The sequence below is a fragment of the Chelonoidis abingdonii genome, chromosome 10, assembly GCF_003597395.2.
Source record: "Chelonoidis abingdonii isolate Lonesome George chromosome 10, CheloAbing_2.0, whole genome shotgun sequence".
In the NCBI taxonomy this organism is placed as follows: Eukaryota; Metazoa; Chordata; order Testudines; family Testudinidae; genus Chelonoidis; species Chelonoidis abingdonii.
Window position 1 is genome coordinate 78779523 of NC_133778.1, and position 12135 is coordinate 78791657.

At 55.3% G+C, this 12135-nt stretch overlaps 1 protein-coding gene across 1 annotated transcript in view; it reads right to left on the bottom strand.

Moving 5' to 3' along the window:
- Positions 1–9602: 9602 nt before the first annotated feature.
- The window catches only part of LOC116815802 (C-X-C chemokine receptor type 2-like), a 24088-nt gene continuing 21555 nt past the window's right edge, over positions 9603–12135 (bottom strand). Inside the window, exon 2 of the mRNA XM_032764452.2 lies at positions 9603–11866. Coding sequence (XP_032620343.1) covers positions 10775–11845 — 1071 coding nt within the window. The 5' untranslated portion in view covers positions 11846–11866 and the 3' untranslated portion in view covers positions 9603–10774. The remainder of the gene's footprint in view (positions 11867–12135) is intronic.

Here is a 12135-nt window from a genome sequence, read left to right on the forward strand (position 1 = left end):
GGCAGGGTTGGCTCTGGTGTGCCAGGACTCGGAGGGGGGTGTCAGCACCAAGGCACTGTTTCGAGCTAGTCACGTCTAGCACTGAAGACCGTAGAATGCAGGGGCCTGTTACCCCCGGATCCAAAGCCTCTCGACATCCCGGGCTTTGGCTCACGTGGCCTGCTACTTCCTCACAGCTGAGGGAGCACATCCTTTTGCTCCGGGGGCAGGGGCTTGTGCTGTCCGGGGGTCGATCCCTGCGGGCGCCCCAGGGCTCAGTGCCAGCGAGGGGGAGAGGCTGGCCTCTGAGGAGGGGTGGAGGCACGGTGAGGTGCTCCACCGCTTAAAGCAAGAGGCGCTGGTCTGGGGCGAGGGCTGAAGGCGCCGGGTGCTGCCCCTAGTGCGGTGTCCTGCCCCCAGGCCTGTCCCTCCCCCTCCCCATGCTGCGCTGCAGGTGGCAGCCCCTCAGCATGATGCACGGGAGGGGGCAGGGGAGATGCCTCTTTGCCAACCACCCCAGCGAGGTTTCCTGGCCTGATTGCAGTGAATTGCAACGGGGTTGGTTGGGCAAGAGGGTTCCCAGCCACCGTTACAGACCAGCCCTCCCCCCGCCTGCGGGGGCTGTGCCAGCTCCAATCCCAGAGGGGGTTGGGAAGGCTCGGCCAGCCTCTTAGCATGTTTGAAGAGGCTGTCCCCCCCGTCCCATCTCAGAAAGCCCAGCAGCAGGGCATCCTCTGAGCAAACCCTATGCCCCTGGCACCTGATCGCACCAGTGGGCATCCAGAGCTGAGCTTTCTGAGCTCCAGGGCACAATGTACCAGGATCCTACCCGAGGGAGCATCATTGGATGGGACCCTTCCATCTCCATGCTGGTGTGCCAACGGGGCCCTGCCAGGGGATCGATGCCACGCCGGGACCCTGCCATCCCCCTGCCAAGGCGCCCGGGAGGTTCTGGGATTGTCCCAGGAGCCCAAGGGAGTTGGGTTGCAGACTCTCTAGGATCCCATGGGAGTCGGGCACCTGCGCCTTGAGGCTCCGTTTGGCAAACCCAGCCTGCATGTTCACAGCTGGAAGTCGGCCTGTTGGATGCGGCTGTGGCTTCCTGCGGGCCTAGGAGCGCCAGACAAAGTCACTGCCTGGGGTGGGGGGTTCTCCCGGGTGGGTGCCAGCCAGGGCCAGCTCCAACCCTGCTGCTTCAGGAGCACCCGCCCTGCCAGGAACAGGGTGGCATGAAGCTCGCTGTTCCAGCTCTGTCCCCATGAAGGGTGGAGGACAATCCCCACAGGAGTAATAACCTGAACCCCCGGGGGCACCCCTGCTACATACCCATCATTCCCCTAACTCCACCAACACCCCCGGCATGCGCCCCTCACCTGTCCTATGCCCAGCTACCCCACGGTGGGAGTGGGGAGCTGCCACCCCTTGAACTTTGGGCTCTGTAACTTGGGGGGGGGGCTTCGCCAAGGGTCCCTGATTTCCCCTGTGCTGGTAGCCCTAGTGCCAGTTGCCCCACGCCTTCCCCAGTCTAGCAGCAGCAGAGAGCGGGGCAATGTGGCGTTACAGCAGACCCGTTCGATCCAGGGGCCCCAGCGCAGGGGCCTGGCCCGGTGCCCTGGGAACTCGTCTCCCCCTGAATGGTTCAATGCCCGTTCTAGGAGGGCCGGATGGGCAGCTTTCTGGGGCCAGCGGGCAGCACCTGAGTGCAAAGCGACGCAGAGGGAGCATGCTATACAGGACACGCTGGAGCACGATGCTATGAGCACGTCCATCCCTCACTCTCTGCCCAGCTCCTTCCTCGCCTGCTGCACCCCGGCCTGTGCTGCCCACCCCAGCCTCGCCCCGGCCCAGACTCAGAAGTCCAGCCATGGTGGGGGTCCCTGAGCCTGAGTGCACCCCCGCCCCCCTGGCTCCTCACGACTCCTGGCCTGGGGGTTGCTCAAGCCTCCGCCAGGAAGAGCTGCGGCTCCAGTTCCTGCTTCGCAGCATTGTGTAAGGGGGCCCTGCTCTTGACCGATTGCTCAAGGCCTCGGCCCGAGGGTTTCTCCTGCAGCGCGAGGCGGACACCTGGCCCCTCGGCGTGCCACCAGGTGGGCAGCCCAGGGACCGCTGTGGCCAGTCACAAATCACCATTCCCCACCTGGGCGCCCGCTTGCTCAGAGCTGGGATTGGGGAAAGGGGGCTGGCTCCCATCTGCACGGCCAGGGCTCAGCCCTGATTGCCATGGGCTTGTCCTCTGAGCCCTGGACAGCTGGGCGAGCCCAGGAGGTGCCCGGGTCCGTGACCCATCAATGGACCTCCCCTAGGGGTGGCTATTTCGTCTTTCCTCAGCCCCTCTGGAAATCCAGGGCGGGGGCAGAAGGAAAGGACAGAGGCTGTCTGGGAGGTTGCCTGGAGCTTGCCTATACTAGCCATCCCATGGTGGCCACCATCTGGGTTAGCCGAGGCAGGGCATGGCTCTGTGAGAGGCTTGTGCAGAGACAGCCGGAGGGGGCTCCATTCCCTTCCCCACTGGTGCGAACTGGCAGCTGCTCCCAGCCCGTCCCTGCTGTAGACCAGAAGGGAGAGGAGAATCAAGATATTAATTTCCTCTGGGTCATCTCTGCTGCCCGGCGCCATTCCTGGCCTGTTCCACACTGAGGCCAAATGAATCCACAGCCCCTTTGGACATCCACAATCTGCTGTCTTGAGCTCCCCTGGCACTGCCATCCTGAGATAGCCTCATGGCCAGTGTAACCCGTTATCCTGCCCCCCACCACACTGGGTCAGAGCAACGGTCCAGCTATGCCAGTATCCAATGGTTGCCACATGGGAACAGACACGTGGTCCAAAGAAGGGCCAAATTCTGCTCTCCACGGGAGTTACTCGAGCTTTTCACAGGACACTAACGGGCACTGACGTCAGCAGGGGGGACTCTTGGTAAGAATTAAAGCCTGACATTAAGGGGCTCAAGAAAAACCCCTCTCCTCCCCCACAGAATGCTGTAGGTGCCGAATGTCTCCCCAGAAGCCATAGCAGGTTCTCTGTTACAGAGAGTAGAGCAGGGGTTCTCAAACTAGGGGTCACGAGGTTATTACAGGGGGTGTTGTGGGCTGTCAGCCTTCACCCCAAACCCCACTTTGCCTCCAGCATTTGTAATGGTGTTAAATATATTAAAGTGTTTTTAATTTCAAAGGGGGGAGTCACACTCAGAGGTTTGCCACATGAAAGGTGTCACCAGTACAAAGATTTGAAAACCTCTCGAGCAGTGGAATGATACTGGCTTGTTCTTAGTCTCATCTGTTGCCTTTCAGTCAGGGTGAGCACTGGCCACTTGTTCCCACCCCCATCCATTCACATTGACCGCATACGACCCTCCCTGACATTCCAGCCTGTCACCCACCCGGCGCTCTGTGCCGTTTCCAAGGTCACATGTGTCAACTTCGGATCCTCTGCTGCTCAGCTGCTCCGATCCTCTGTAGCCCATCTGGGTCAGGAATCTGCTCCTCAGGCGGTTCCTCTCCAACTGCAACGATCTAACGTCCTTGGTGAACATTCCCAATGCGTAACCCTCTCTCTTGTGCACAGGATACAATGTTTCCTTCTAAAGAGCTGATGATAGGCCATCATGTTCACGTTGCCAGTGGCTCTGCTCACGGCTGTGTGCTCTGTGGTTCCCTATGGTTCCAGGAAGAACCCCTGGTGTGCAGCCTTCTCGTGATCACACTCTTGCCAGGTGCGAACTGCGACATCCTCCGCCTCTGGATGCTCCTGCAATCCCAGGAAACCTGCTATCTGCAAAATCCTTTCTCTCCCAGGGTCAAGCGCAAGCTCGCTCCGCCCCTGAAACTGCTCGCTGCAGTCCATAGGGGACCCTGTTCTGCAACAAGTCCTCTCGCTGGTCACTACGCTTCCAAGAGGTTACTTGCCCCCCTGAAACCGTCCCTCTCTTGCCTTTCACATGCTGGTTCTATCTATTCTCTCCTTGTTTTTACTGCCCAGTCATCGACTTCTGCAAGAGCGCATTCACGGGGTGCAGTACATCCCACCTCGCACCAGTTAGTAACGGAGTCCTGGGCGATGTTGAACTGCTCCCACTAGACAGTCAGGACTTTGGGGACTCTCCTCTCCCTTGGAGCAGACTTGTTCAGGGCAAGAAGCTCACAATCTTTCAATCCTGGTCTCTCTTGGAGCATTCAGGCATCCTCTGCCCTCGTGTGCTTCCACAGCACCGTCCAGGGGGTCCTGGAAGCCACAGGGTCTGCACCCCCACTTTGCAGTCAGAATGTGACTCTAGCGCACAACCAGAGGTTTATTCGATGACAGGAACAGGGTCTAAACATGAGCTTGCAGCTACAGCGACCGACCCCTCGGCCGGTGTCATTCTGGGGGGCAGTAAGCCAGACCCCTTAGGTCTGCACTTCACTCCTTGTCCCCAGCAAGCTCACGACCACCACCCCCTCAGCCCTCCTCTCTGCTCAGCCCCTTTCCCGGCCCAGGAGTCACCTGATCTCTTTGTCCCAACACCTTCAGCTGGCACCTTGCAGAGGAGGGCCCAGTCCATCAGTTGCTAGGAGACGAGTGCCAGCATTTAGGTGCATGGCGCCTATTGCTCTCTGCAGCAATCACACCCCCTTATCCCACCACCTAGATACTTAAGAACTGCATAGGGGACACTGAGGCACCAACACAGTATTCAGAGCAAACATTAAGAACAGTCCCAGTTCGTCACAACATGTAATCCACCTGAAGGCTAGCACGGGGGCACAAAGGCATCCTGGGATGAATCAATTATGGAAATGAAATATGGTTGCAGGTGGTGTGGCTGGGTGAAGTGGTCTTTCCTGGCCCTGTTCTGGCTGGCCTGTCTCCGCTCTGTGAACGTGTAGCCAGGCTGTCGCTAGCCGTCGGCTCGGCTGCGTTGGGAGGGTGACGCCAGAGGAGAGGAGTATCTCAGAGGCACAGGATGTGCTGCCTCGGCCAGGGACTCTTGGGTAATGGCTGCGTCACCACCCTGGAAATGACACGCTTCTGAAATCACACACACACCGGTGTTCTGCTCTAGCGCTTTGCACAACTGTCCTGAAATGTAGTCACCTCTGGGCGGAGGGCAGCAGCCACCACGCAGCGGCGAGGAGGGGGAACATGACGTCTCGTACAGAATGTGCCCTGGGAACTTCAGCGTCCACACAGAGCAAACAGAGAAGTACCCAGGGCCAGAGCCTCAGCTAGGGCAAATCGGCACAGCTCCACTGGCACAAGCCACCTGAGCCCAGCGGAATATCTGGCACCCCTCAGGGTGGGACCGGAACCAATGACTCCCAGGAGGCCGGCTAGTGTCAAGCTGAGACCTACAGAATCCTGCAGGCTTCCAGTCCCCACCATCCCCAGAGCAGAGCCGGGGGAAAGGAGAACTTCCCACACCCCTCTCTGTGGGCAGCTACAACCCCCCTCCCCACAAACCCGTGCCTGGGACCAGGTCGCTGGGATGCAGGGCCACAGAGGATGGCAAGGGGGTGAGGCATGAGGGTTGGCTTCTGCGATCCCTGGGCTCCGTAGGCATCTAGTTCTGCACATGCACCCCCTCCCCTTCAGAGTCACTGGGGACGCTGCACCGAGGGGAAATCGATCCCAGCAAAACATCCCTTCCAACAGGGAGTGGGGCCTGGGAATCTCCCCTGCTTGGTAGACACCCCACATGGCACATGCCCTTCATCAGAGTTCAGGGCAAAGGGTACGTCTACACTACGGGATTATTCCGATTTTACATAAACCGGTTTTATAAAACAGATGGTATAAAGTCAAGTGCATGCGTCCACACTAAGCACATTAATTCGGTGGTGTGCGTCCATGGTCCGAGGCTAGCGTCGATTTCCGGAGCGTTGCACTGTGGGTAGCTATCCCGTAGCTATCCCATAGTTCCTGCAGTCTCCCCTGCCCCTTAGAATTCTGGGTTGAGCGCCCAGTACCTGACGGGGCAAAAATCATTGTCGCGCGTGGTTCTGGGTAAATGTCGTTAGTCTTCCGTCTCGGGAAGGCAACGGGAGAACGATCAATTGTTTGTGCCTTTTTCCCTGGATTGCCCTGCGGACGCCATAGCACGGCAACCTGGAGCCCGTTCAGCTTTTTTTTTTTTTACAGTCGCCGTATGTGTACTGGATGCCGCGGACAGAGCGATACTCCAGCGCTACACAGCAGCATTCATTGCTTTTGTGTGATACAGAGATGGTTATTATTGTTCTGTACGTCTGCTGCTATCATGGTGCCCTGGCTGAATCAGGCTAGGGTGCAAAAGCAAAACTGGAATGACTCCCCAAGTCAATCCCTCTTTATGGTTTTAAAAATAGAGTCAGTCTTGCCTGGATAATGGGTCAAGTGTACTAGAGAACCAGTGTATCAGAGAGCACAACTGCTCTGTGTCAATCCGCAGAAATGATGAGCTGCATGCCATTCATAGGGGGGCCCCTGCAACAACCACGTTGCTTCCTTCTACCCAAGACCTCCTGGGCTACTGTGGCAGTGTCCCCCCCTGCCATTTGTGTCAGAAGTTATAAAGAATGCAGGAAACAAGAAACAGTGACTTGTTAGTGAGATAAAATGAGGGGAGGCAGCCTCTCAGGCTATACAGTCCAGGCGACATTAAAGCGGTGTGAGGAGAGGACTCAGCATCCTGCTGCTATGACAGTCCAAGCAGGACATTAAGCCGTGGGGGAGAGGGAGCTCGCAGATCTGCTGCTTATGACAGTCTGGTAGGACATTAGCCGTGCGGGGGAGAGGAGCTCAGCATCTCTGCTATACTAGTCCAGGCGGACAGAATCTTTTCTTTACACAGGAAAGGAGGGGGAAGATGGAGCTCAGCCCCAGTTGCTAGCATGAAGACAGCTTACCAGCATATCTGTACATCTATGGACTGACAGGAATCATTCCTATTTCGACCCGACCCGCCTGCCCGTCACCTGAGCCATGCAGGAAGCATCACGTTTGATAACAAGAAAGTTACCAGTCCTTACTGCATGCCATCTGCACCGAGGCAGGGGCAAGAGGAGCGGATACTGCTTCTGCACTGCCGCAGCATCCGCGTCTACCAGCACATTTCACGTGCCATAGGGTGACATTGAAAGAATAAAGAAATGATTTTTTCCCTTTCTTTATTGGGGGACGGGGATAACATTGACGAGCTATTCCTGAACCACCCGGACAATTGTCTTTTGAACCTAACAGGCATGGACGCTCTAGCCAGAACGCAAATACTTTTCGGAGAGCGTGCGGACTGTGGATAGCTGGGAGTCCTCAGTCCCGCCCTCTCCTCATGAGCGTACATTTGAGTCTCTGGCTTCCATTACTGCTTGTCACGCAGCACTGTGTAGCTGGAAGATTTTTTTTTAAATGCTTTGCTTTCGTCTTCTGTAACGGAGCTCTGTACGAAACGGATTTGTCTCCCATACGCATCAGATCCATGTATCTCCCGTAGTTCATGCTGGAGCTGCTTTTTGGATTTGGGACTTGCATTGCACCCATGGCTGATCAGGAGCTCCAACTCTGGGCAAACAGAATAAATTCAAATTCGCGGGCACTTTTCCTGTCTACCTGCCACTGCATCCGAGTTCAGTATTGTGTCCAGAGCGGTCACAGTGGCATGGGAATACGCCCGGAGCAATTACCGTCGATTTGCAAGCCACACTTAACCTAAATCCGGATATGGTAATACCGATGGCAGCAGCTACTCCTCTCGTTGGGGAGGAGTACAGAAACCGATTTAAAGAGCCCTTTATAGCGATATAAAGGGCCTCGTAGTGTGGATGGGTACAGCGTTAAATCAGTTTAACGCTGCTAGAATTGGTTTAAACGCATAGTGTAGACCAGGCCAAAGATTTCACGGTGCCCCTGAGCCTCACAAGGGCTTGCTGCAGGCACTACCAAGGATGTGGGGCATCGGCTGGGCTGTCTCAGTCCAGTCCAGCTTTGCTTCTCCATCTGCCGGGGGCTAATGAATAAAGCTGGACAATGGAAGGGGCGGCTAAGCCAGAGAATTTCCAGCGCAGTTAGTGCGGGTGGGGGGGGACATGCCCATCGCCCTGTCTCAGAAAACAGCATTCTCTGGGGGCTGATCACCTTAACCCTCGGCCTATGGGGAGTCCTAGGGTCACAGGGGCACTGCAGCGTATATCCTACTTCAGCTGCCTTTTGTAACACCACTGCTCCACCCTGGAGCTCTCTGCATCTTCCAGCATGATCCAACTGCCCAGGCTCCCTAACCTCTGCATATGCCCCAGTGAGCTGCTGAGCGGGGGTGGGCACTAAGAGACCCCGCAGTGAAGGTTGCCACCACTGGTCCATCATAAGCTCATTCGTCACCCCAGTGCAAGTCCCAGTGGCTTTAGCCAGAAGCCCTATTGCTGTGATCTGTGCCCCAGTGATCCGTGCAGGTGTGCAGTCAAAGAGCCTTGCCAGAAGTTGACAATCAGATCTGTTTCTAGAGCAAGGTTCAATAAACAAGAGTGGTTTTCAAATTGAAAACAAAAAGCCTCTTGTTTGTTCAGCCCTGTGTATCTGAATGCGGGTCAGTGCCAGGAAGCCAGGGTTGTGAAAGTTCTAATCCTTCATTTTCTTGGCTTCCCCAAACTGGCAAGATGTCAGTTTTTCTGAGTGAGTCGTGCCAGTACAGCGGAGATGCACCAGTCTGTAGCCGAAACTACATTAATGTGATGTCAAATGAATCATATCGCAGAATCCCAGGACTAGAAGGGACCTCGAGAGGTCGTCTAGTCCAGTCCCCTGCACTCAAGGCAGGACTAAGTATTATCTAGACCATCCCTAATAGGTGTTTGTCCAACCTGCTCTTAAAAATCTCTAATGACGGAGATTCCACCACCTGCCTAGGCCGTAGGCGCTGGGGCTGGAGCACCCACGGAAAAAAATTGGTGGGTGCTCAGCACCCACCGGCAGCTGCCTGTGATCCCGCCCCGCCCCCCTGCTCCAGCTCACCTCCGCTCCTCCGTGAGTGCGATGCCACATCCTGCTTCTATCCCCTCCAGTGTTGCGCCACAAAACAGCTGATTTGTGGGGCAAGGAGGGAGCGGGGAGAAGGGGGAATGAGGTGAGCTGGAGGAAGAGGCGGGGCCAGGGCAGGGATTTGGGGAAGGGATCCAATAGGGGCAGGGAGGGGGCGGAGTTAGGGTGGGGACTTTGGGGATGGGGTTGGAATGGGGGTGAGGCCAGAGTGGGGATGGGGTGAAGTCGGGGCGGGGCCAGGGTGAGGAAAGGGGTAGGGGGCCACAGTCACCCACTGGCAGCTGACAAAGTTGGCGCCTATGTCCTAGGCAATTTATTCCAGTGCTTAACCACTCTGACAGAAAGTTTTTCCTAATGTCCAACCTAAACCGCCCTTGCTGCAACTTAAGCGCATGGCTTCTTGTCCTGTCCTCAGAGGTTAATGAGAACAAGTTTTCTCTCTCCTCCTTGTAACAACCCTTTATGTGCTTGAAAACTGTCATTATGTCCCCCTCAGGCTTCTCTTCTCCAGACTAAAGTTTCCTGGTGAGTCTATTTTGTCGCCTCAAGTTTTGGCCACCCAAAGTTTTGGCCTCTGAATGTTTGAAACTCTGGCTGATGACATATTTGCCATCTAATGCGCCAAGGGGCGGGGATCTGAAACTGTAGAAGTCAAGAGTTTATTAGCTATATTTTTAGAAGTGAAAAATGCTGATGACAAGCCAAGGTTTTCACCACTAAAACTGAAAGTAACTCTTATTGCAGCTGCATGGAACTTTTGTCACAACTGTATTTTAAAAACAACTTTCCTGCCTTGTTCTAATTTATCCAGTGGTCATAACTGTGCACAAATGTAAAGACACTTCGACAATTCAAATATCAAGCATTCATCCAAACCTCTTACCATCTAGCTAGCTATGGTTTCACTAGAGTGCCTAGCGTGGTAACATATCAGCACAGCTATCGAAGCCCGTCCAACTAGCAATCCTTGTCTGCTCAGGAAAACGATTCCATGTTCATGACAGAATCAACAGATGTTACACTAATGTTCAAATACCTCCTAATCCTTCCTGTTACATGAGGTCATGAAGCGCTAAAACAGCATCTCTTAGTGTCTTAACGAATGATCGCAAATCCAATGTTGGGATGACCACAGTTATGCAGGCACGGTTTGGTAAATTACATTTTTCAATTCTGCAAATAAAAAAATATACAGAACCACACTCAGTTCTCCATGTGAAATATGCAAAATGCATGTGAAAGGCTGATGGAGCTGCAAGGGCAGAGTTAAGGACAATATTCCTGCTAGCACAATATATCTCCAGTCTTAGTTTATAGCCACTAACGTTGGCGGCTACCTCCACCCCACACTCTGACTCTCTGTTCCACAGGCCTTTGCGGGAAAGGAAGTTTTTCTGATGTCGTTCCTAACCCCACTGTGCGAGGGGACTGGGAACTCAAGATGCTGCATAGAGAAATGCAGTCTGGGATTGTCTGGAGTTGCTATTTATTTTTTTAATGGGCATGAGCTGGCTGAGACGGGCAGTTGAACAATCTGATTATCCTGCAGGGAGGGGTTGAAGGATCTTCATGGCATTATCCCAGTAAGAGGTAGCTGCTTTTTGCTGCTGTGTTCTGCATAATTGTAATCTGCATAATGATCTATGCTGGGTAAAAGAGTTTGGATGGTGTTGGTTGGCTTGGTAAACTGAGGCTATAGTGCTAGAAGAATCTGCATGGTCCTGATCACCCTGAGAAGCTGAGGCTGGCCATGGACACTAGCAGTGGTGCGATGCTATCCCCGGTGAGTGGAGGAGTCTTGTGGCCGTCACAGGGTGGTGGAGGTGTTGCCAGAGGTGGAGGCAAAGGAGGAACCCCGTCCGTAGCGGGAGACGAACTCTTTGTTGACAAGACCATGGTAGACCAGGATCTTAAGGAAGCTGTTTCGGAACTTCTGCCCGATGAAGGCATAGATGAGCGGGTTGATGCAGCTGTGCGTGAAGCCCAGAATCTGGGTGACAGACAGGGCCGCGTCGATCTGGTCCCGCCTGTGGCAGGTCTCATTGATGGCACGGGTCCTCATCATGGTGTCTACCAACAGCGTGATGTTGTAGGGCAGCCAGCAGACCAAGAAGACCAGCACCACGGCCAAGATGACCTTCATGGCCTTCTGCTTCTGGCTGTTCTTGGTCTGGAAGAGGGTCTTCACTGTGACCCCATAGCAGAAGAGCATGATCAGCAAGGGGAGGATGAAACCAAAGGTCTGGGGCAGGATCCTCAGCACCACCCGCCACTTAGCCGTATTTTCCTTCCCAATCTGCTCGTAGCAGACCATGCCGCTCTTTGGCGGCAAGAAGGCCTCGCGGAAGAGGAGGATGGGCAGGGAGAGCGCAATGGAGAAAACCCAGATGCCCAAGCAGACAAATTTAACCCAGTGCCTCTTCTCAGTGGCTGCCCGGGTGGCGTAGACAATGGCGAGGAACCGGTCAATGCTAATGCAGGCCAGCAAGAGGATCCCGCTGTAGAAGTTGACCTCCTGCAGGACCGAGATGGCTTTGCACATGAAGGTGCCGAAGATCCATTCGTGGGCCCGGTAAATGGCCCAGAGAGGCAGGGTGAGGGCGAAGAGGAGGTCTGCGATGGCCAGGTTCAGGAGGTACACGTCAGTCACCGAGCGGTTCTGCCGGTTGTAGCTGATGACCAGCACCACCAGGGAGTTACCCACCAGGCTGAGCAGGAACACCAGGCAGTAGACCACGGCCACCACGTACTTGTTAATGTTCAGGCTGTCGGGCTTGCATGGGGCGGCCGCGGCGCTGGGGTTGATGGTGTTGTAGTCGGTGTAATTGTAGCCTTTGAAGAGGTCAGACAAATCTCCGTCGAACGTCAAGTCATCCATGCTGGAGGAATCGCTCTGGGCCTGTTCGGGTGATAAGGGGGTGGAGGGGGGGAGAGAACACAACTCAGCAAGTCATCGAAAGCAGGATGTTCCCCGTGTCCTGACCCAGCAGCAAGGGGGCTGCATGCTGTTCACGTACAGTGTGAGAGAGCCGTGGTCAGCTCCTGGGTCTGCCACAGACCCTTGTGCAAATCGTCTGGCTGGTAACTGGAGGTCGTGGGTCAGGAGCAGTGGAAGGTCCCTAAAGGTGGGAGAGGCCACTGGAGCCCAAATTGTGGCCCTGTCCCCCT